Raw genomic sequence first — 26,521 nt, 5'->3', positions numbered from 1 at the left:
TATCGGATTTAACATTCGTGGTTTACCGTAGTTTATCCTATTATTTGATAGTTTCTGACAATCACGCGTGATCTTGGACTTAGTGTCTATGATGGCCGTCAAAATTCAAAATCACCGAATCGCTTCAGTTAACAACTTTATCATTTTTTTTATTGCCCTTGTAGGCAGACGAGCATACGGCCCACCTGATGGTGAGTGGTTACCGTCGCCCATGGACTCCAGCAATACCAGGGGCAGAACCAAGCCGCTACCTACCGCTAAATACTCTCCAAAAGCCTTGTTTGAAGAAGCACATGTCATAGCATGAACGCAGCGGTTCCAGATAATATGGATGAACTCTGCTCCGATGGCAGTAGGTGCGATGATAAAAAAGAGATGAGGGGATCATCTCAAACAATTCCTCAGAGCATGTTTCACCATATTGAATTTGTGTTTTTTTTTTTTTTTTACATTTTGTTACATTTATTTTGGTCTAATTTTTTTTTTTTTTTTGTTTTGCTAATTAATCGTACAAACACTGCCAAGAGTATACGACTAAGGAAAATCAAATAACAAACATCAAACTTAATATAAAGCTGCGTTTATGCCTTAATAAAAAAAAAATCTTGTCATTTAAAATAAAATATCGATACTTAATTAAAACTTCACAAACAACGTCGGCGTGTTATTTTTTCAAAATTATAACTGAAAAATAAAGAAAGCCTTCATTTATATTTTATTTTATGTAACATTTGACATCGATGACGCCATAAATTGTTAACGAGGCTTTCGATTTTATAAAATTGAATCTCCAACATATTTCAGATGACAGTTTGTAATTGAATTTCAAATAAGGCGATAAGCTTCTTCAATGCGTCTATTGAAATAATTTATGTACTTAATTTCGGATCAAAAGATTGCAAATTGCTAGTCTTGTATCAAAAGTTTTTATATAAACAGATGTTATTTTGATTCAGTGTTCTGGCGATTGCGATCTGCTGATGAAGCTAATGCTCCTTTTCTAGTATTTGATTTTGTGGAATGGCCAATCAAAATTAACGGTCTAGACTAATATTATCATTCGAACGACTGAAATAAATTAAGGATTTTGAGAATAAAATAATATAGTACAGTAATCGTTTTTGAGAAATTTAAATACAGCCCATATTTGCAGCCACATTTTAAGAAACGATTATTTATATTTTATCAAATATTTATATTTTACAGAGATGTCCAAATATTTATTATTTTTATAGAATAATCATTAAGGATTGTTCGATTCGTCTTACTTTTTCTAATTTTCTCACTATCACACTAAAGTCCGACTTCGCAAATTGACTTATTTTCATTTATTTTCTTATAACCTTGGCCCACAGTGTACGACCCCCGACGCCGGATAGGTGGGTGGTATAAAGATACCTAAACGACTGCGACGACCTTGACTGATAAAAGCAAGCGAGCTGTACTGAATTATCGAATTAATTGAAGAGTTAGTGTAGGCTTATAGTATTTATTTATGTTATCAGGCTTGGCGGATTTCGAATATCAAACAGAATCTTTGATTTGTAAGGCTTAGGGAACATAGCTCTCGGCTGGTCTTGCTTTAAGTTGTGTATTCACACACACACTCACCAAGTATTCAGTGAAAACTGGTTCTTTTAGGCCCTACAAACACCTGTCACCGTCCTCGTCAATCTCGTCCATTACAACCAAAAGTTCAACGAGCGACAAACCCTTGTTAGGGCTAGTTTTAGCAAATTCTCTCAGGTTAAGCCCGTGAGCTCACCTACCCGTCCGGATGATCTGGAGTTACCAGCTTACCTTAGATTACCAGTGAATAGGTAAGGAAAAAAGTGACAACTAAGATCCCTATACAATGGTGGGGCCTTATCTGAATAGCCAATTTGACCACAAACAGAAAATCATATTTTATTCTATCACAGAAAATATCTAAGAGAATGCCTGAAAGTTTTTTTGCAAAGAATGGGAATTGGAATGATACGCTATCTATAAGTATATAAGTCAAAAATAACGAATCTCATTTGTTTTTTGAGCAATTATTTACAAACCTCTTTAAAAAAAATCGCGAACGTATAACAATTTCATAACTGTTCGTTGATACAATTAATTAAATGTAATGAACGAAAAAATCTTACCATATCAAAAAGAATAAAGTCGTAGGCCAAGTGCACGGCATCATTTTTGAGGAAATCAGGGTCTGGAGGTGCAAATCTCGGAAGGCGGGACATTCCAACGCTGGTGGTATTTCTGTGGACAAATAGATTATATAGAGGTGAAGGTAATCTAAGGAAGAATACTTTAAAATAGTGATTATAGTGTCTTTGAAACCACCGAACACCTTTTGCAATAATATCAGACAAACTCAATACAATCATCAGGTCTAGTTAATCAATTTCCGTCACTCTTATCAACAGCAATTATGAAATAAAATGTCAAGGAAATAACTGAATTGAGGTGAAACAGACAATTACATACGAACGCAACACAAAGGTGGAATTGGCTCATAATTTAGTAATGAAAGGAATTGATTATTTGAAATCGATAACTGGGGCTCTTCTCGACCTACTGACCGAATGTATGGAGTCTTTATATTTTCCGAGGGTTTCGCGAATATCGTTGACAATTTCGTGGTTTTACGTCGTCCTTTTAAGACCAGCTAATGAAGGTTGATTACTAACAATTCTATCTATATCACATGGATTGCACACATTTGTCAAAACTACCACTGTCTTGGGTTAATTAATAGAACTAGCCTTCTCTGTAATACCAGTTTTAATCGTACCAAGTTTTATCATAAACAAAATAAGCGACTAGAAAGGATACAGAGGACGAAAACTTAAAGAAACATCCGCTGTTATTATAAAAACGGCAAAATATTCGATAAAAGTGACCAGAGATTTTTTGCAAAAATGTGGGTGCTATTCACAAAGTTTGTCACGATTGTTTACAGATCGTAAGACACAACTAGGTATGTATACCATAATTGGTATCACTGATAACGACTAGACACGTTCCTTATTCTAACTGATACTTGTATAACCGTTGATTTCAGCTATGGGTATAACTAAATTAAACTATACAATCAAATATTATTATTTGTCTAAAAAGCTTAATGGCTAAACTAGTGCTGAATAGTTACCAGAGTACGAAGATAACAGCAAACACTAAACGACTTGATACAAGAGCCCACAGTTATGGTACTATGCCTGAGGAATTGTTTGAAATGATACCATCATATTCTCGGCTTACCATTGCACCGCCCGCCACCGGAGTAGAATTAATCTATACTACCTAAGACCACTGCGTTCATCCATATATCAGGTAGGCAGCGGCTTGGCTCTCCCCTTGGCATTGCTGAAGTCCATGGGCGACGGTAACCACTCACCATCAGGTGGGCCGTATGCTCGTCTGCCTACAAAGACAATAAAAAAAAAAAGGTGGGTCCTATGCTTCTCAAGGACTATACAAGTTTCTCTCTCTCATTCTCTATACAAGGACAATAAAAAAATAGGTTTTAAGTGTATTGTAATAGTTACCTTAAAGCTGAAAACCCAGACCCGATGACTACTTCGCGGTAGAAATGAATTAAATGCTAGTATTCACCAATCCATGATTGCAAATCACAAAAATCCTTGCAACAAAACGTCAACCTCACAATATTATCATTCTGAAATATCTTAACTACCACAAATTCTTTTTTAAGGCATACCTCAACAGCGCCTAAACCAATTTGGAAACAGTTTTCAAAAATAATTACAGAGCATACACATAATGTCCTTTTCGTAAATAATTTTAGAAATAAAAATAAATAAAAAATATTTCAGAGCAAATGGAAACGCAGGAATACGCTCGTGTTTAAATATAATTGGACCCGATACATGCATGCTCAATTATACGGCTAGTGAGAGGACATCCGAGCGTTCGTATCGTATTTTCGAGAGCTCAGCACTGAAGCGTTACATTACTATACTCAAATCTACTTAAATAATGCCATTAAATAGCGCCGTAGCATTTTTGCAGTAATCATTTGTTTGTAAGTAGCCATTCCAACCTAATTGTGACTTTGGCCTGATGTCACAAGCAGCTACGTTGCGATGTGAATAGTTTCTGGGAACGAGCAAAATCAACAGAGCCGTTAGACCATTCGCCCATCCTCGATTCGTTCTTTATCTCTTCTTCTTGTCGTACACATTTAATTCGTTAAATCGTTTCATTTAATGAAAGATTTAAATAAATGAAAGATTTTTGTGTACGACAAGAGAAAAATCTTTCATTTAAATAAATGAAAGATTTTTGTGTACGACAAGAGAAGAACTTGGAATTTTCTTCCGACGCAAAGAACTCTCAGTAAAGCCATAAGTCTGCTACCGACGTTTTTGCTTTCTTATTAAAACACGAAAAAGACTTGTGAAACAAAGCTTGTGAAAAAAAATGTATTGTGTAAATTCTGCGATAATATTTTAATTTAAGGCTTAAAAATTACGTGGTAATTACTTTTATAATTAAATTTACAAATGCATAAGTGAATGTTTCCCGTGAATTGAAGAGCAGTAAAAACATTACATTTTAATAAAAAATGTAATTCCAAGCCGGAACAAAATACAAAAACAAGAAGAAGAAAAGACGGAAAAATATTATGTTTTGTATATAGCATATCTATATCTATATTTATATTCTTTCTTCTATTCCCGCGAAGTATTGAAAAGTCCTTGTTTGAAGAGCAATACAGCCATATAAAATAAAAATTGAGGTGTCACGGTTTTATTAACATGTTTGACGGCATTTACGTTGTGTTCTATATGGGCATTGGTAAGTACTTCACACTATAATTTGCTTAATGGGAGTTTTTTAACTTCTCGATCGCGTAAAAGATAATTCGAATTTCGACATTGTAAAATTTTTACTTTAAACTTTACACTAAAAAAACTATAAACTTAAAAATAAAATGAAAATACTACGATTCATTGGTGTCTTAATAGTTTAAGAAAGATAAAACCGTACATCCACAATAGCCAGATATAACAGATAAAGCAATCTTCTAAAGTACACTTTACAAAATCATGTTTTTATTGTTATAAAAATGCATCAAATACATTATTTAAAATCTCTATAAACATTGCAGTTATAAATGTTATAATGGTTTTAACAATGAGGAAAACTTTTTAAGCAAAACGAGCTGACGACTCAAAATCGACAATGGGTAAGCATCCGTTATCCAAAAGCCTTAACTTTTTCCGTTCTTTAAGAACGTAATTAGATTTTTTAATATTAAAAAAATATATTTTAAATCCGTACGGGGGATTTCGTAGGATTTCGATCACTCAAAATTCATTATAGCACATCAAAAATAACATCCTATGCAAACAGTGAAAGCGGCTTGCCAAAATCAGCCGCAGTAAATTTTAAGTGCTCCATGTCTGTACTGAATAACCACTGAAGGGCTTGCATGATTAGAATATATAAAACGAAAGGGAGGGTACCTGATGTTCGTAAATGTAATGTTAACGATATTCGCGTGATGCCAACCAGAGGGAACAAATTAAATTTGAATAACTACTATGTACCTACACGTCGAAGCACTGTCATTTCGTGCCTCGATCTCATACAAAATAAAAATTTCATGAAATTCGTTTCCGATTGTTTTTATGTTCGAAATGCGACTATCTAATCCTTAATTCATGGAAGCTTAATATTGTGGCGTTCTGATTAAAATTCTGTTGTACTAATGAATTTTCTCTTATACTATAGTAGTATTTTTAGTGTTTTTGCGGTTCATATTTTTTTCATTTGTAGAATTTTTATCAATGATCAATAGAGTTACATTTATATTATATCAGATATTAATTATTCCTCATTCATTCTGTTAACTATTATTATGATTATTTTAATGTTGAATTTTAAATCGGCTTCAAATCAAGGACACGTGTGTGGAAGTAGTTCCTGTTGGACAAATTCCGTAAACCATCAATTCTCCTTAAGGCCAGTGCACGCTTGATCTGGCTATCCTTCCCGGATGGAGTGGCCACCGCTAACTGGGCTCGTAATTGGACGATCCACCTGCGTCTTGTAATTCACCGGCATATTACGTAAGCGAATGTCGAAGGTCGCTTGGAGAATTCAAAAGGAAATTCTTGTGGTATGTTGTATTTGTGTTGTGACGTAATAATATGACACCCTTCATTTTCCCCCTACCTATGAGGATAGCCTTGAGAGGCTATTTCTGCTTCTCCTTGACGTGTAGGTGGGCTCACCAGGGGCTCTAACCAGGAGTGTTGCTAGCACTGGCCCTAGCAAGAGCAGTTCTTCGCAGAATCTACTACCGGATCGAAAACGCGACCCACTGAGAAGATCCGGCGAGAAACACAGTGGGCTGTGTCTATGGGTTAAAAGAAACCCAGAAAAGGAAGTAATATACCCGTTGGCAATATTACAGGCATTGCAGCATAGATGATAATAGATGTGTTGGTTTTCTTTATTATTATTTTTACATTTACTTTTTACTAGGTTAACACAATTGTATAAAATCTACACACAGTAACATTCTAGTTTAGTAGAAAAAACGTGTTTGATATTAAATTCACCATTCTGGGTATGAACACAACTAGCATAAGATCGGTTGTGTTGAAAATCATCAGATACTGAATTTTATTTATTAAATAGTAAAATCACAAACAACTAAGAAAACCAAAACATAAAGTGCAAAAGTCATTTGACTAATTAATAAAATAAAAAAATAAAAATAAAGTTATAAGTTATATACATAGTCAAAAGAGCTCGACAACTTAGTGATAATCACAGATCTTAAATTTCTTATTAAGTGAGGCAAGTATACTATTACTCAGTCATTATTGATGAGAAACTTGCCTATTTCTACCGTGAATCAGTAATGCATTTCGGTTTGAAGGGCGGGGCAGGGGGGCATCCTCATCTTATTGAACAAATACTTTGAAATAAGAGGTAAATATCTCAACTGGTCTGGATTCATGTCCAATCAATGTTTCAAACCCTACTAAATGATTTTATAGCAGCGACTCTGTTTACCTCAGTCTATAACCATTTTTATTTTATTTTTATTGCTTGGATGGCTAGACGAACTCACAGCCCTCTGGTGTTGAGTGGTTACTAGAGCCCATAGACATCTACAACGTAAATGCGCCACCCACCTTGAGATATAACTTGTAAGGTCTCAGTATACTTACTATTTAATTAAGTCATAATTCATAATTCAGTCTATAGTATCTGTTTATAACCAATGTATTCGTATTCTACATAAAAATAATTTTATTTTATTTTCAAATTCAAAAGATACCCTTGATTTGGTTCTTTATAATGAAAAGTCTAACGTGAATGATATTCAAAATTGATCTGTGCCTTTTTCATTTGATTAATTATTTACAAATAAGTTACGAAAAATTTAGTTTTTTTTTTATTTATTTAATTTTAAAGCTATCTCGTTTCGTAATATTTATCTTTTGCCCTCATTAATTGATTGATGATGTGATATTTTATTAACGTTTTTTTAAGAAGATATTATAATAAAATTGTTGTTTGTCTAAAACTCCCTAGACAAGTTGATTTATAGAATTTCAAAAGCAAGCTTTTTAGGTTTTATTTTTCAATACTGATATTATTATATTGAAATCATTTTAATTTACATGCTTATCGAGCCCAACATACATTGTTACGTGGAAGTCCCCACCTAAGACATGAGGTCAAAGCTTGATTACATTCGAGTATAGATTATCTTTTATGCCATAACAATACACTTAATGGATTACTTTGCAGAAAAATAATGAAAGTGCCAACTACAGTTACTGCGGGTATAGATTATGGACACCAGTTTTATTATCAACTGGAAGCCTAGTTCTTCTAATTGAAATTACGTTATAGTTCAAACCGTTATGGCCTAAATGTTTGGTCTTCTAAAATCTTTAGATCGATCTTAATTAACAATATCATAAACAAAAAATAGTTTTTCTATACAGAAGTAGTTGTGATCGTCTAGCCCCGTAGACATGTATACCGTTTGAAAACTGGTGAGGCGTCGTGGCCTAAAGGATCAGACGTCCGATGCATTCGTATCTAGCGATGCAATGGTGTTCGAATCGTGCAGGCGGGTACCAATTTTTCTAATGAAATTCGTACTTAACAGAGGTTCACGATTGACTTCCACGATGAAGGAATAACATCGTATAAAAAAATCAAACCCGCAAAATTAAATTTTGCGTAATTACTGGTGGTAGGACCTCTTGTGAGTCCGCGCAGGTAAGTACCACCGCCCTGCCTGTTTGTGCAGAGAAGCAGTAATGCCTTTCGGTTTGAAGGGTGTGGCAGCCGTTGTAACCATACTGAGACCTTATAACTTATATCTCAAGGTGAGTGGCGCATTTACGTTGAAGATGTCTATGGGCTCCATTAACACTTAACACCAGGTGGGCTGTGAGGTTGTCCATCCATCTAAGCAATAAATAAATAAATAACGTTAAAAACACGAGACTGTAACATGTTTGAATATCTATTGAACAATTAACAAACCAAATAAAGCAGGAAGACGCGGATACGCATAGTCTATCATAATCATCATCATCATCAGCCTTTATCAGCCCACTGCTGGACATAGGGCTTTCCCAATGCCTTCCACAAAATGCGGTCCTCCACCCTCCGCATCGAACGACTTCCCGCTGTGAGCACTAAGTCGTCGGTCCACCTGGTTGGAGGACGCCCCACGCTCCTGGAACCCATCCATGGCCTCCATTTGAGGACTTTCCTTCTCCACCTGGCGTCGCTGGCTCGACAGATATGACTGGCCCATTGCCACTTTAGCCTGTCTAGTGTCTTTAGTTCTCTATGCGTTCGTAAACATTCAAGATGTGAAACTTGGTACAACTGCTTTTGGCAATTCAGGTTTTTTTTTTATTGCTTAGGTGGGTGGACGAGCTCACAGCCCACATGGTTTTAAGTAGTTACTGGAGCCCAAAGACATCTACAACGTAAATGCGCTACCACCTTGAGATATAAGTCCTAAGGTCTCAGTATAGCTACAACAGCTGCCCCACCCTTCAAACCGAAACGCATTACTGCTTCACGGCAGAAATAGGCGGGGTGGTGGTACCTACCCGCGCGGACTCACAAGAGGTCCTACCACCAGTAAAAAGTTTTCTATAATAATTCCATTAATGAGCAAGAAATGACGCGCGATCGGTTTCAGGAAAACTGTGTTGTTTATACATATAATTAGCCAGCCACAGCAAACTGTGAAGATGCTTCAGTCTTATAAATACCATTGACCGTCCTGTTAGTTAAATCTTTAGTTAATGGCTTCGACCACGTCATTCGGTATCTAGTCGGAGTCAGTGTATTTTTTTAATTTCTTAGATAGGTAGACGGCCCACCTGGTCTTAAGTGATTACCAACAACGTAATTGTTAACACCCACTTTGAGAGATGAGTTCTAAGTCTCAGTTTTACAGTACAGCAGCTGCCCCACCCTTCGACCTGAAACGCATTGCTGCTTTACGGTAGAAATGGGCCCTGCCACCAGTATTCGGGAACTGGAGAGATATCTATAATATGTTCTACTCGTATGATTCTTGGCACCCATAATACTGCAGAAAATCTTAGCTTAAGGTCTTTTCATAGGGAACATTTAACAAAAATTTTTATTGCTTAGATGGGTGGACGAGCTCACAGCCCACCTGCTGTTACGTGATTACTGGAGCCCATAGAAATCTATGATGTAAATGCGTCACCCACCTTGAGAACTAAGTTCTAAGGTCTCAAGTATAGTTGCAGCTCCTTCAAACCGAAACGCATTACTGCTTCACGACAGAAATAGGCAGAATTATATAATACATAATTAATTCTTCAACAAACTCAAAAAAAAAAACTACTATTTTTCAATTTTACATTTTGCATTCAGGAAATTAACAATACCCATTGAACTCACCAACAATAGCATACCATTCTTAAACACAACACCCCACACTACGCTTGGCTTAAGCTGATAGTAAACAGTCACTATTAACTTTTATCATTAATATAAATATATAAGGCACGATCGAATCGGCCAACGCGGTAGTTTTAACTGAAAACGCTTTGCAAGTCGCTCATCGCGTGTTTCAACGCCCACCGCTAGCTAAGGGCAGATGCTACAAACAAACAAAAAAAAAACATTACTGAACATAATAAAAAAATGTTAATAAAAATAATAATATGGCTATTTATTTCGCAGATATCCAAATATATCATCAATAACATTAAATCGAAAAGGAACAAAAATTATTCTAACACATCATGAGTGAAGCATTACAAAAGATTTACATGGTGAACTCGAAAACAAAACGTCGAAAGATTTCAATTATTATTAAAAATACCGTATAAATATCAATTTGTACTAGTGTTTCAATATTACCTTTGTTGTTATTCAAGTTGCCATGGTAACCGCGTGTGGACTCTGTCATTTTTCTTTTTGTTTTCAGATTAATTCTGTTTCTTTCAAAGATTTGTTTGTACAGTTCAGATTAATCTGACGAGAGTTATCGCGTTAATTGGCCAGTGCTTTGTTAAGGAATATAAACGTTAATATGAGTGAAGTATTTTATGAATAAAAATCTAAAGTGTGAACTGGATAATATTAAAAAGCAACTTTAGTTCATAATATCATGTGTGCAGCTATTTTTATTTACATGTATTATTTGTTGCAAATATTGAGATGACTGCGTTATCAAATTCTGTTTAATTCAATAATATTTTTACCACTTTGGACTGTACTTTTCACTAATGTGTTTACTGATCACTACTTCCAGTACTCTTTCAAACGAGGCTTAAAACAGTATATCTCGGTTGATAACGACGTGGATGTGGCCATTTATCTCTTCCTTAATAAAAATATTACAACTTTTTCATAGAAAAAAAATAATTAAAAAATATATATACAAAAATTGTTGACAACATCTGTTGGTAACGAACGTCAGTGGGTAATATGACATTCGACTGCGGCACTCGCGACATCGCCTAATCGGTTACGTTACGGACTCTGATCGGAAACGTAAGTCTTAGAATTTCATTACTAAGTAAATACGGAAAGAACTTACTCTTTCACATAAACACACAAACATTTTCAGGTAGATTATAAGTGCATTTTTTATCGCTTAGATGAGTGGACGAGCTCATGGTCCACCTGGTGTGAAGCGGCTACCAAAGCCTATAGACATCTACAACATAAATGCCGCCACCCACCTCGAGACAGGAGGTCTAAGGTCTGTCTTCAAACCAAAACGCATTACTACTTCTCGGCAGAAATAAGTGAAGTGATGGTACCTACCCGTGCGGACTCACAAGATGTTCTACCACCAGTATTTAAAATTTAAATGCTGAGTTGCTAAAATAGACCTTCCTGTGTACGATCGAGATATAAACTAGATATCTCAAGGTGGGTGGATAGCATTTAGCTAATTATGTCAATAGTCTTCGGTAACCACTTAGCAACAGATGATTCGGAAGCTAGTTCCTCCATCGAGGGCAATAAAAACATCCTTACACATCCGATTTACATCAATGACCGTAATCAGTCAATTTACTGAACACAGAAAAACATTTATTCAATGATCAATATTATTTTCATGCGTATTGTAATGCTTTAAGTTTATATTATGTATATAGTTGCGTCTAAAAACTGGCACTGAATCTTAGTCGTTTGGGGGTTAACAACAAGGGGAAGACTTTCCAACGCGCGGGTGATATTGCTCGGCAGACCGACGCGACGGTCAGAATGCTGTTGTTCGGAACTTGTATGTAACTAGTCTGACAATAAATACTTTTACAAAAAAACTTTTCTTTTTTTCAACTTTTTAATTATTTTGAATTTGGAACACGTATATTATTTTAAAAACTTCTTTCGATTTGTGCCATTTAACATATGTTTTGTGTTCATTATCAAATTACAATATGGAATGGGGCGTTTATGAAAATAGGATTGCAGTGATCGTCTTGCACAAAGTGGGTATGGAGTCGTCGGTCATATTCCAGACACAAAGCTTGGTATCAGCCGTATGTTCGTATATCGTACTATCGACAAATACAACACTTCGTCTGTCGAAGACCAGAACAGATCGAGGCGGCCGCGTGCTGTTAGAACTACAAAGGCTGTTAATGCTGTTAAAGCCAGAATTCGTCGACACCCCATTAAGAAGCAAAAAATCTTATCGCGCGAAATGAAGATTCTCGCCAGGACCCTGTCGCGTATTATAAGACAAGACCTGACAAGCTCGGTGCTTATCGTCGATATACAGGACATGCCCTCAATCAATCTTTACAATTAAAGAGAGTGGATCGATCAAAACGTCTTTTGTCGTGATACGCAGGTGAAAGGCATAAAATATATACTCTTTACTGATGAAAATTTTTTCACGATTAAAGAACACCACAATAAGTAAAAATATGATAAAATGTACGTCACAGTTCTAAAGAAGGTACTCGAGTGGTCGGAAAGGTACAACGTGGTCATCATCCTGCATCAGTGATGGTTTGGTGGGGCGTGTCTTATCAAGGAGTCACAAAACTACATTTTTGTGAAAAAGAAGTAAAAACTTCAGCCAAAGTGTATCAAGATATAGTCTTGGATCATGTTGTGAAACCTCTCAGCAATACACCTTTTAAATATATACTGTGGACTTTCCAGCAGGACTCTACACCTGGTCGCAAGGCACGAACTACCCGAGCCTGGCTTGAAACCAGCGATCCGAAATGTATAAGAGCTGAAGACTGGCCCTCGTCTAGCCCTGACTTCAACTCTTTAGACTTCAAATTATGGTCAGTTTTAGGGGACACGACCTACCCTAAGCGATATGGTGACATTGAGTCTCTTAAAAAATCTTTGGAGCAAGCAGTGGCGAAATTTCCCTTGATAACAGTGCATAAGTCCATAGATTCGTGGCCAAATAGATTAAAGATCTGTATAAAAGCCAAAGGTGGCCATTTCGAATAAAACATTTTTTTCTTGCTGAGAGTTTAATAAATATGTGGGTATAAATTTTAATAATATTACATTACTTCATTTAAAAAAAAGATGTGTGGTGTCGTGGGACACCGGACAGGAACGAAGTTCCATATACAAAAAAAAAAAAAAGAATTTCGAGAAAAAAATTGCGCGGTGAAATATCGCTGTGCGGAAAGCAAGGCCTTATTCCACGGACTTTTTCTTACGGTTTTTACTATCTCATTTTTTTCAGTTCAGTCGCGCAGCAAAATCCCTATTTACTCCAAGACTGCCGTAAGGAACCTCGTTCCAAAAAGTACTTTCATTTGTCAAGTAACAGAATTTATGGCTGAACTAGGTATGCAAGCTTATCTTGCAAAGGTCCGAAGTGCGATTCAGTGCATCATCTTGTGTCGTATAATGTTTCAATTTCCCATTCCGGAAAAATCGAAGTCAGTCGTTTGTAGTGTTTAAAACAATGAATATATTTTCAATCACGTAGATACGGGCTTTCCAATAGGAAATTAAGCGCCATCTAATCACACGACGTACGAAATCTAGTACGATAAGATAAAATTAAGTTGTAAAAGAAAATATTAAAGTAGAATATGAATTGAATAAAATAATTCCATTCGATTAAATGTGTGTATTTAAGAAAGTATTTTAATAACATGCTAAAATCTTTTCGATCGCTATTCCTTCACCGTGGAAGTCATTCGTGAACATTTATTATGTACATGTTATAATAAAAAAACACGTATGGCACTCGGGGACTGCCGCGGTAAAGCTATTGCATAGCATCTTTTATCAACTTATGCAATTATAATTAGACAATAATATTTTAATATTAAGACAATAATAAAATAAGACAATGCTATATTTAAAAACATTAACAAAAGCAAAACTTTAACTGTCCCCTTCACAGTCATAAGCTAGACCGCGCGAGAGAGAGATGGGCAGACTTCACAAACACTAGCAAGCGCAACGTCTGAATGTGTTATGGTAGGCGGAGTGGGGGTGTTAGGTTTTATTTTTGTTACGGAATTTCTTGATTCGGTCGCCGCGCTCAAAGCGCAAAAGCTATGCAATAGCTTAAAAAAACTTGCCTGCAGATTCGCACACCGGCACCGTCGCTTCGCTCGATACGAATGAACCAACCGTCTTGTCCTTTAGGCCACGATGACTTCAAAATTATAATTTAATTTTCTCATTCGATTTTTTTGAAATAGAATGTTCACTGTTACCTTTAAATTTTTTAACCATTTAAAACACCAGACGGACACAATGTTATTAAATTCTTATTTTTTTTAAATTTTAACAACAAATGTTGACAATCCCTAAGATGAAATAGGACTACAATGCAAAGTTTTTAGTGAGATATGCAAATGAGTAATTGAATTTTAAAACGCTTACCTTCAATCGTAGTAGTTTATAATAACTGTCTATCATTTCAGTGTTTTATAAAAAAAATAACTGTAAATCTCGTTATGAACAGGCTTTGCCGTTCAGCTTGAGACGAAACTTTATTTCATAAAGCTCATAATACTAGTTGTAAGAATTTAATTCCACTAATCCTGTAGAATATCGTTTTTTTTTTTTAATTTAAATTATCAGTATAATGAATATCAGTATTGGAAACGTTAATGATACTGTTTTACAAGTTTCAAAGCAGAATAATAGAGTTGACGTACTGTATCATCACTGTATTAGTTAGTGCCGTGAACGCGACCTTGTTGTGGTAATCGATCGGTAGCAGCTAACCGTCGCAACAGACTATCATTACATTTACGACTGTCCACCACGAAATGCCAAAAGCACCCCAAAGACACCCATCCACAAAAAGGACAGACACTCTTCATTCAACATTTACAATGTTTCCTCGAGATCGCTTAGTGAATTTCTTCGTTGTTTTTCCTCCTCATTTTTATTCAATTTCGTTTGTAAATTAAATGACTGTTGTGACCTTGAATAGTCGGTGCCACCTCTTCGAAAACAGAATTCATTCTTTAACATAGGATATTAATTACTGGAGTGACCTACAAAGACACTCGAGAAATTTTGGCAGAATGAGCAGCAGTTTTATTTGTGTATTATTTAAACCAGAATGCTGAAATTTCCATCTGCCTTCACTGCTTGCTATACATCCCATATCATAAACATGATATAGGCCTGAAACATGAGCCGGTACTACCATTCCACTTATTTCTGTAGCAAAGTCATCAGAACCCATTTGAACAGTGGTACAACTTTTGTGCAGTATAGTTGGGAACTTGATCCCATTTGTTGGGGTTTTCAGGTCTCATGTTCTGACACTCTGTTCGCTACCTTATCGGCCATTAGCTCGAGCCATAAATATTGGTATTAGGTATTGGTTTTAGGGAATCGATTTTGGTATTAGGTAATTGGTATTAGCATAGTGGTATATCTATGAATGCTATGTTTGTCACACCGACACAGTTTATTTTTAATTCAGTCATTCTTTATTGAAGTATAAGTTCATAGGACAGACTAATTCGCAGTTCTCTTACTACTATAGTCGTTATATGTGTAGCGCTAACACCAACCTGATGAGAACACAATGAAATCAATAAACAAATGTAATGAAATTATCATAATTGCCATTTCGAAAACGCAGTGTACTATTGCTTCGTACTTATGCTGGCACATAAGACGTCGCAGAAAAATCACAGCCAAGATACCGTCACCCCTGAGAATCGACCTCAAAGTCTCCAAGTATAACGACTCTGACAGCCTGCTACTTGAAAATTCTTTTTGTAAGTTAATAACTTTGTTTTATAGTACTTCCATCACCCAGTAAACCATTCACGTAATACTTGTAACTTGTAACTTTGTACTTTAGAGATGAGGAATTTTAGTATAAAAGTCGAGAATATTCTTTGTTATGCAATAAGCGCGACGAGAGAAAGAATATTTTTGAAAATTGGCCTGCATTTAAAAAATATGTTGATGCATTGTTAATATCGAAACTTTGAGATACACACGTATTCACATACGCTAGTGACTCTTTGTAAGCATTGGCTCAACGTTTACAAGAACGGTTTGTAGTGTAAAGTAGGAAGTTTCAATTGACACCGTCCATCTAATGACATCTTATTGGACGTGTGACCAACTGATCTTGGAAACTTCTCGAATACTAGATTTTCGCAAAAATATCGAGTTAGAACCGCCTGTGTAGGTTGCTCTGAAATATCGGAAACTGTATTCGCGAAATTCAACCCCAAAAGCAGATTATGTCTGTTAGTAGTCAGTTAGTCTGAAAGTAGATTATGTAGTAGACTATGTATGTTATATCTTCTTCTTCATCAAGAAGACTCACCTCCTCACTGCTGAGGATCGCAGGACCACGTGTAGTTTTACTCCATAGTGTTCGGTCATGGGTGGTATGGACTGAGTGGTATCGGGTACCACCACTTTCTTCATTATATCTAACCATTTGGCTGGTTTTCTGCCCACGGCTTGCTTGCGTTCTATGCAACCCAAAACTGCAAGGTTTTCAAATTGATAATTCACTCGCAAAGTCGAAGAAAATTATTATATTAACTGCAAGAAGTTGATTTTTTTGAAGAACAGCTATTTGCGCTTGGTTCAACTGATTTTATAACTCATTTTCATTTCTACCAACGCTGTTGATTGCAGTTTGTAATTTCGTCACGTAGAACTAAGCAATCTCGAAGGCTCTGTTTTATTCTATTTGAGTGCTCATTACAAGCGTTAAAGGTGTTTAATTTTCAAGCTAAGAATTATTGAAAAGCAGATCTACGTAATCAGATAAGAGAGTTTTTGTAGAAATTATCAAATGCTCTCCACAAAAAAAAGAAGTTTCTTTTTAAATTTGGTCGTGCCCCCGTCGACCGTTAACGATGTATGAATAGAATATATTTTTTATTTTGTGTTTTCTACATTTTACTAGATATAACGTATGTACATAATAATACGTACTAATGATGCCAATTGGTAAAGTGGCTGTGTTTACGCCAACGTCATGATCTATTGGGTAAATTTCGTATGACTGGGTTTTTTTTTTAAGATGGAAGGATGGCTTGAAGGCTTTTCTGGTTTCGCCAGGATAGGTGAGCGAGCGCTGGCTCAGCCGCAAGGGCCAGGATTTACTAACAGCTGCCCTTTAACCTTTAGATCTCCTTTGGAGGCAACCTAAAGGTTAAAGGGCAACTGCTTCGCGAATGCATCTACTACCAGATCGGACCAGGTATCTACGGTATCCAATGATAAACGCCCATCGATCAACGGCAGTATTATATTTCAAACTAAGGGTCCATACGGGTCTTATGATTCTGCTTATTTTTGCCGTAAAGAAGTCGCGTGTTCCAAATTGAAGGATGGGACAGCCATTATAAAATTGACACTTTAACCCAATTCCTCTGGTTCACAGAATAAATATAGAACTGTCAAGCACCACTTTTTTTTTTGCTCGAGCTCACAGCCCACCTGATGTTAAGTGGTTACTGAAGCCTATAGGCATCTACGATGTAAATGCGTCACCCACCTTGAGATATAAGTTTGAAGGTCTCAAGTATAGCTACAACGGCTGCCCCACCCTTCAAACCGAAACGCATTACTGCTCCGCGTCAGAAATAGGTAGGGTGATGGTGCCTACCCGCGCGGACTCACAAGTAGATCTACCACCAGTAAATAATAAAGATAAGCACACGATGTCTACAATAAAGATTAAATACATATACTTATAGTATAAGTAAATTTGATTTTGGAAGTACAGTCTTGTCAGAAGATCGAGTGTTAGATCCCAGTTGGTTACTCGATATTATCCGATGTTTCTTTTGGCTTGCCACGTTATATGACTGAAATGGAACGAAATAAAGGAGAAAAAACATATCTATATATTACGAAAATTACGCGGACCGAGGAGTATGAAATTTTCCACACTGATAGAGAATATAGAGAAGAAGTGCAAAATGCTAATATTTTTTTTTAAAATAATGCAAAAAAAATACATTAAATCAATAAAGAAAACATTACACACACTAGATACCATGTATTTGACGCACACACGCATGCATACTATTTATTGTCAAACTTTTGTTCTTGATGTCTGTTGTCAAATTGAGATTAAATATTGTTTGTCTTTGTTAATATTTTTATAGTGTAGTCTTCTACGAATAAATAATAAGTAGTCTTGGCGAAATTTGTGATTATATTTTATTTTTATAGAAGTATAAAATACACAAAATAATAGTGTACAAACTTACAATTACAATTAATTATAGTCGAATTTCGACTACTGCGGGACCTCTAGTATATATAATAGCTTCTTGAAAGAATAACTTACAGCGCGTCAATAATCGATTTCAATATTCGCCAGTCGTTGATCTGAATTAAAAATTAAATTATATTAAAACGACTTTTACGATTTTAACTCGCATTTTTATTGTGATATTATTCTGATCGTTTCTAATACGTGGAGTAGTGGTTTTCGTGGTCACGAACAACTAAGACATTATTCGATGTTCGGAAAATAGGCACAAAAGTAAACCCAATAAATCAAGACAGTAAATTTTTTAGTTTGGTTTTAATTGAATCGATTTCTAGTATAAATAAAAAGGTATAGTTGGAAAAAACGTCCTTAACTGAAATTTAATCTAGATTTGAAATCACGACGAACGGCTTGCCTTTTTCAAATTTTCAACTCTAATTTTCTTGTCTCCGAAAAAGGCTTCCATTCAAAATCGATTATTTTTGTCGGTGATATAGGGTCAGGAAAGGATAAAAGGTCATTCAATTTTCTAATATTGTATTATGCATGCTGCGTAAACTTTGTCATGAGATATTTCACTAAAAAAAATCAGATATTTTATAATTTTTAAATGTATGTGAAAAATTTTTTGGATCTTTACTTACTAGCACTTAGGATACATCGTTAATTTTAATGACATATCAGATTTACTAGTGCTCATTAAAATTTTCGAGCATCGATAATTCTTGGCTGCTATTTCTCCCTTTCGTTATTTCACTCACAATGATCGAACAGAAATTGTGAATCCCAAAGCAGAATGAACTACGATTTTTATTCGTTGCCCGCAGACCTAGTTTATAAAGTCTAGAACATAAGAATTACGGAGAAACACGATTCGATACCCTTGACTTCTCTAATAAATTTGAATTGCTGATTTCAAGTCTACAAACTCCCTAGGCAATATTTGCTTAGCATTTATCACTGCTCTAATCAAGAACCTTGGGATTTCTAAAACAATTGAATATACTTTTTATTGCAAAATTTGTTTGTTGTTTGTTGCATTTTAATCGAGATTATAGAGGAATAAGGCTGTTAAGAATCGGCCGCAAAATTAAGCATGTTAAAATGTTTGCAGGTTAAGATTTAGATGAAACTAAACTAAGTCTTACGATGGCTTAAGCGTGTACTTCGGATAGCAATTGAAAAAGACAAGTTTTTTATTTCTTTTTTATTGCTTAGGTGGGTGTACGAGCTCACGGCCCACCTGATGTTAAGTGGTTACCGGGGCTCATAGACGCCTACAACGTAACATTTCTAAAATGTTTATGCTCCCAATTCATAATTATAAACATAAAAAAATTGATTTGTTTACTTAAAAAACATAAATGATAGGTTTTAGGATGAAATTACTATGAAATTGTTATCAATACACAGTATTTCAAAACATATAATAAAAAACTGAAATTCAAATTCAAAATAATTTTAATACAGATTTTCTATATTAATTTAGTGGGACTGCCCCCCATAATTATCAAATTGCCCCCTTGTGGGGCGTGGGCTCCACGTTGGGAAACACCGGTTTAGATGTCACCGTAGCCTCTTTTGACTACCCGTCACTGATGTAGAACCCATCCGTATTATCTGGTATAACTAGGCTCATCAATACACTTGCTTCGAGGCAAACATAGACATTGTTAGACCAACGAACATGGGATCACAAAAAACATAATCACTAAATTCATTGAAATTGTCAATTTTAATACATGACTTTCTGGTATCCCCCTAAATAACACTACTGCAATGTCTAAGCGATTCCTCGATGAATTCGCCGCAGCGTTTTATGAGCTTCACACTATCATACTGCTAAACTACTAAGCTAAACTGCTACTGGTGGTAGGACCTCTTGTGAGTCCGCACGGGTAGGTACGACCACCCCGCCTATTTCTGCCGTGAAGCAGTAATGTGTTTCGGTTTGAAGGGTGGGGCAGCCGTTGTAACTATACTGAGACCTTAGAACTTATATCTCGAGGTGGGTGGCGCATTTACGTTGTAGATGTCTATGGGCTCCAGTAACCACTTAACATCAGGTGGGCTGTGAGCTCGTCCACACATCGAAGCAGGAAAAAAAAAATCTAAAACACGACTAAAAATATAGTACGTTCTATTTACCATTTATACTTATCTATATATAAGGTAATTTCCAATATGTTTGTGATTAGAACGACACAGTCAGTCAAACACAATTGAGTTTCTCTGTAATAAAAGTTTTATTGTTCATTATATTAGGTACACGAAATAAGAGTGTGTATTTACTCATTACGTTACAAAAACCTACATACCTGTAATAAAAGAAACGACATTTAATGTTATTATTAACAATGTCAGTTCCTGAATCACAATTAAGTAGTATTTTAAACTTTAAATATTAATTTATTAACGATCACGAGTCTCATGCGTTTTAGGTTATCTTTTCCATAGCTAATTAAATTCATTGATTTGTCATGTCACTCATTCGATGATGATTGATGCGCGGGAAATTGAATTAAAGAAAATTATATTTTTTCTTTACATCTCCCCCCGTAAAGAAGATAGGATGAAGATGTCAGCTCATGCACGGTCATCAATCGTAGGCAGGAGCTGGTGTTAGCTGTGAAATGTGGAAAAAGTTCGACTCTGATCTCTTATGGTCAGTGTTTATCTTGTAAATTGAGTTTGAAATTTTTTCTATAATTCTGTATGGTCCAAGTTTCAGTTCATCAAGTTTCTTCCGATTCAGCTTGTGTCCATTCTCTACAAAAACAGTATCACCAACTTTGAAGTCCATATGTTTTCTATTTTTATCGTAAATTGTCTTGTTATAATTGTGTGATCTGATTGTATTTTCCAGAGCGTTTTTCTTGGCCAGGATTAAATCATGGTCAGTCTTCTTTTGTTTCAGGTCATTTGGCAAAATCCTAACATCTGTGCCATAAAGTAGATACTTGGGAGCATATCCAGTAACAGTGTGCTCTGTTTCATTGTATTTTTGTACACAGTTGTGGGCTACAGTTGTCCATGCTCTTTTTGTGTCATGTTCATTTATTTTGCACCTGATTTTATTGACCAAAGTCTGATTCAATCTCTCGTTTAGGCCATTCGAAAAAGGAGAGTTCACTGCTGTAAAAATTATGGGAATATTTTTTTCATCCAAAAATCTCTTGAATTCCTTAGAATGTATACCTGGGTATTGGTCTGACAGTAACAATTCAATGTCATCACTTTCTGTACAGTTTCTTATTAGTTTGATGAAATCATTAGCATTTTGAGTACTTGATGTGAGAATATATGCATATCTGGTGAAATGATCTAATAAAAGATGCAAATATTTCTTTGTTGATCTGGAACCTCCGAATCCTCCAATGGTATCAATAGAGCAGATCTGAAAAGGTTTTGTGGCAGGACCCAAGTGGGACATCAACCCATATTGAATTTGTCCCCTTGATTTGTTCTTTAAACATACTGTACAACTCTCACAGATTTTTTTTATGTTTTTAATCATATTTTCTGATGTATACACTGAGCTTATCATTCTCTGCATCTGTTTAATTCCTATATGACCCAGATCTGTATGTACACTTTTCATAAAGTTCATGCTGAATTCCTCAGACAATATAATTTTTTCTTTTTTCTTTACTTTTTTGTAGTAAACATTTTGTTTCTTTATTAATTTGTCTTTTCTGCACTGTATATATTTATTTTCTATTTGATCTTTTAGGATATCTTCTAGTGTTATTATGTTAACTACTTTTAACTGCTCCTGTAGGTTTTCATTTGGTTCAAGGACCGGGTTTCTGCTTAGGCAATCAGCTTCAATATTGTATTTTCCTGGAGAATATTTAATTTGGAAATCATATTGTGATAGGTAGTATGTTAGATCTCCTAATTCTTCGTCTGTTCTAGATCTTATGTTCATATTCTCCAGAGGCTTGTGATCTGAAAATACAGTGAAATTCCGACCTATTAATAGATGTTGCCAATACTTTACACATTCTTTAATTGCCAGGCATTCCAGATAGATAGCTTTCTTCCTTTTTTGTACTTCATTCAATTTTTTTGAAAAGTATGCTACTGGTTTTTCTTCGTTGTTGTTTTGTGTCTGTTTTAATACTGCACCTACTCCTAGTATACTAGCATCTGTGTATATGTGAATAGGGAGGTTTGGGTCAAAGATAGTTAATATTGGTTGAGAACACAATATTTGTTTCATTTCATTAAACGACTCCTGGCATGCATCGGTCCAGTTAAAGGGTTGTCCTTTTCTCAAAAGTTTATGTAATGGTTCCAATTTTATGGCTATGTTTGGCACATACTTATGATAAAAGTTTATTTTTCCTAGGAATTGCCTCACATTCTTTTGAGTTTTCGGAGTAGGGAAATTTTGTATTGATATTAAGTTATCATTCAGTGGTCTGACTGAATTATTCTGTATTACATGACCCAAATATTTAACTGTATCTGCTGCAAATGTGCATTTAGAGAATTTTAGTTTTAAACCTTCACTTTTAATTGCTTGAAAGAGTTTTTCTAGATGTCTGATATGATCAGAGAAATCTTTAGAAAACAATAAAATATCGTCGATGAAACATACAGCAAAATCTCCAAGCTTGTGTTTCCGTATTATATTACACATTATTCTCTGGAATATGGCTGGAGAGGTTTTTAAGCCAAATGGCAAGCAGGTCCACTGATAATGTCCCTCCTGCGTCACAAATGCGGTCTTGTGTCTATCTGTGATACGCAGGGGTATTGACCAAAATGCTGAATTTAGGTCCAGTGTTGAGAAGAATTTGCAATCTCTTGTCTTTAGTATTAGGTCTTCAATAAGAGGGAATGGCTGAGATTGAGGCACAACTATTTTATTTAAGTCTCGAAAATCGATGCATAATCTTGATCTTTTATGCTCATCTCTTTTATAAGCTAATGTAACTGGTGCTGCGAATGGGCTATATGATTCTTCTATTATATTTTTTTCCAATAATTTTGCAATTTGGTCTTCAATCTCCTTCTTGTCTTCTATTGTGCAACGATATGGCCTCTTGAAACAATATTTTTCTATTAGTAAATCAATGTGTGCCTCATAATCCGTTACCTGTCCTATGTCATATTTGTCCTTCGCAAACACAGATTTATTTTCTGAAATTAATTCATCAATCGCTGACTGTTTTTGATAGTCTAGATGATTTATACAAATGTTGAAATCTTCTTCATGTATGTCTTCATTGAAGTTTATTAAATTATCAGATTTTATCTCCTTAGAAATTATATCTGTTTTGTTTGTTTCCTTAGAAACTATTTCTCTTCTTTGTATGGGTAATTTCTGTGTAATTTCCAAGTTTTCGTTTTGTACTAGGTAAAACCCTTTTATACAATCAAGTCCCACTAAAAAGTCGTAATCGAAATTTTCCTTGTCTATTACAAAAACATTCATTTTTTTTTCCATATCAAAGATGGCTATATCAAGTGTTATTATGCCATTTGCCTTTTTAACGCCATTAATCGTTTTTAAATTAGTATTGAGAGAGTTGGGGTGACTGGCTTCCTTATTATTTATTTTTAACAATCTTGAATTTATTAAAGAGACATTGGACCCTGAGTCATAGATCCCAGCAACTTCAACATTTTTATTGAGTACTAATTTCACTTTGATCAATGGCGGCACTATTAGTTTTTTTGATCTTCATACTGTAGTTCACATTCTAATTCTGAATTGTTGATAAGCTTTATTTGCTTTTTATCTTTTTCAGTATTTAAATTTGTTTTAAACCAGCAAGAGTCCTCTGAATGGTAGCGTACCCCTTTCTTTAGTTTTTCACAAATACTACATTTTTTCTTCTCTGGCTTAGTATCCTCTTTCTTCTTGATAAATTTTCTTTTTGAAACTAAATGTTCTAATCTTCCAAGTTCACTAAATAAATTTTTTGTATGTACAATTTGTTCTTTTTCAATTCTATCTGTAATAAAATCTGGTAAACCGGCAGCTATTATATCAATAAGAGTCCCTTCATCTATTGTTTTTCTTACTTCAAGTAAAAGTTTTTCTTTCCTTACTGCATATTCTAACAAAGACCCCGATTGATACTTGTAAAATAAAGCATACTTGCTAGCAGTCCAACCTTTGTTCGCATAGGTTTGCAAAAAACTTGATTTCCATTCCGACCACTCAGGATCTAAGCCGAGCTTGATCATCATGGACGAATACCAATCAGTGCATGATTTCTCAAGAAATAATCTGAAGATTTCAATTTTTTCTTCTTCTTTTACTATATCAAACCTTGCACATTCATTTTCAAATATTTCCATCCACTGACATGCACTTGAACTTTTCCCATCAAATTTTTCAATGACAAACCTGTCAGCTAACTTTTTAATACTTTGTTTTTCTTTGTTTTGTTGACTTTCAACTAATTTTTCCAAAATCTTCACTATAGGGTCTTCTAAACGCTTTTTACTACCAGTAGCCATTTGTTCTTGGGTAATTTCCTCTAAAAATTGATCCTGAAAGATCATGTTTCCATCCTCATCAAGATATGTTTGTAATATCTCTTCTGTTGTTTTTATCCAAACACTTCTAGTTTGATATCTTTTTTTCAATGTATTTTTCACAGTAAAGAAGGTTTTCGAGGTTTGGATATGTTTGTGAAGTGATATTGCTTGATATTCTTCAGGCATAAGGAAAACTTTGTCATCTTTCGTGGCAATTGCGGTTATGGCGATATAGTTCGACTTTCCGTCTATTGATGGTTTCGTTTCAAACGTAAACTTTAACTTTTCCATTTTCTTGACAGTAAATGTCGTTTTATAAGGTAATTTCCAATATGTTTGTGATTAGAACGACACAGTCAGTCAAACACAATTGAGTTTCTCTGTAATAAAAGTTTTATTGTTCATTATATTAGGTACACGAAATAAGAGTGTGTATTTACTCATTACGTTACAAAAACCTACATACCTGTAATAAAAGAAACGACATTTAATGTTATTATTAACAATGTCAGTTCCTGAATCACAATTAAGTAGTATTTTAAACTTTAAATATTAATTTATTAACGATCACGAGTCTCATGCGTTTTAGGTTATCTTTTCCATAGCTAATTAAATTCATTGATTTGTCATGTCACTCATTCGATGATGATTGATGCGCGGGAAATTGAATTAAAGAAAATTATATTTTTTCTTTACATATATATTAATACGTGAAGCAAAAATTTTGTATCCCTTTTTACGAAAATTGCGCGGACGGAGGAGTATGAAATTTTCTACAATTATAGAGAATATAGAGAAGAAGTGCACAACGATAATTTTTTTTTTAAATAATGCATAAAAGATACATTAAATCAATAAAGAAAACATTACACACACTACATACCATGTATTTGACGCACACACGCATGCGTTTGTGGTCAAATTGAGAATAGATTAAATATTGTATGTCTTTATTAATATTTTTTATAGTGTAGCCTTGGCGAAATTTGTGATTATAGAACTATAAAATACAGTCCTAATAGTGTACAAACTTACAATTCCAATTATAGTCGAATTTCGACTACTGCGGGACCTCTGTACTTATTAAATACTTAATAATATAATAAAGATAAGTTTTGTAAGAATTTAAAACTGGTTTTATTTTCTAAGCATTTAATATGATTTAATTGTAATCTAATTTAAATGAATGCGAAGCAGAAGGTATGTAAACATAAAAAATACAAAGATCGCTTTGAAGTGTAATGAATAGAAAAAAAAAGTAACATAACATTCCCATTTTCGATAAATTCTTTGTTAACATTTTCAAATACAGTTTTCAGCACACGCGCTCTAACGATATATTGGGAGCCTCGTAAATAAAATCACAAGTTTAAGACCAAAATTTATCGTTTATTGTCGGATTAGGTTTTCTGTTTCAATTGTGTTCGCAGCTTGGAGTGTGCTCACGAACACAATAGCAAGACTCATACAAATGAGATCGGTATCGATTTCATAAAAATATAATATTTAAAAGGATTGTGTTTTTATGAAACCACGGTAAAAGTGAAACTTTTTTTCACATTATAGACATTTAACTCTGACAAACAACATTTACATTAAACACTGACAAAAACAAACAAAATAGCGTGGAGCACTGGTACAAATGAGTAATAGTCTATACACTACACGGTCAGCTGCTGCGAACTATAGGCGCCGCCATATTGGCCTTGGCTGCTCTAGCGAGCGCCTTTCACTTTATCCCTACTCCATGGCCGAACGTCACGCGACATGCAACACACAGACGAAAAAGTTTGA

The 26,521-nt window shown here is 34.9% G+C and overlaps 2 protein-coding genes across 4 annotated transcripts in view; both read right to left on the bottom strand.

The window, feature by feature from the left end:
- Positions 1 to 10,101, bottom strand: part of alka (glycine receptor subunit alpha alkaliphile) — a 69,674-nt gene extending 59,573 nt beyond the window's left edge. For all 3 annotated transcript variants that reach the window (XM_028175713.2, XM_028175714.2, XM_089732202.1), the window contains exons 1-2: positions 9,946 to 10,101; positions 2,136 to 2,247 (exon numbers count right to left, since the gene is read on the bottom strand). In XM_028175713.2, the coding sequence (XP_028031514.2) occupies positions 2,136 to 2,179 (44 nt within the window). In that variant the 5' untranslated portion in view covers positions 2,180 to 2,247; positions 9,946 to 10,101. The remainder of the gene's footprint in view (positions 1 to 2,135; positions 2,248 to 9,945) is intronic.
- Positions 10,102 to 22,432: 12,331 nt separating this feature from the next.
- Positions 22,433 to 25,338, bottom strand: LOC149501633 (uncharacterized). The gene is made up of 2 exons (XM_089732184.1): positions 25,194 to 25,338; positions 22,433 to 25,107 (listed from the first exon to the last, which is right to left on the bottom strand). Exon 2 carries the CDS (start codon positions 25,016 to 25,018, stop codon positions 23,906 to 23,908), a length of 1,113 nt encoding a protein of 370 aa, XP_089588310.1. The 5' UTR covers positions 25,019 to 25,107; positions 25,194 to 25,338; the 3' UTR covers positions 22,433 to 23,905.
- Positions 25,339 to 26,521: the final 1,183 nt, after the last annotated feature.

Source organism: Bombyx mandarina, chromosome 13 (genome assembly GCF_030267445.1).
Source record: "Bombyx mandarina strain Sakado chromosome 13, ASM3026744v2".
NCBI lineage: Eukaryota > Metazoa > Arthropoda > Insecta > Lepidoptera > Bombycidae > Bombyx > Bombyx mandarina.
Note: the sequence above shows the minus strand (reverse complement) of the source record. Positions and strands in the feature narration are given on the sequence as shown.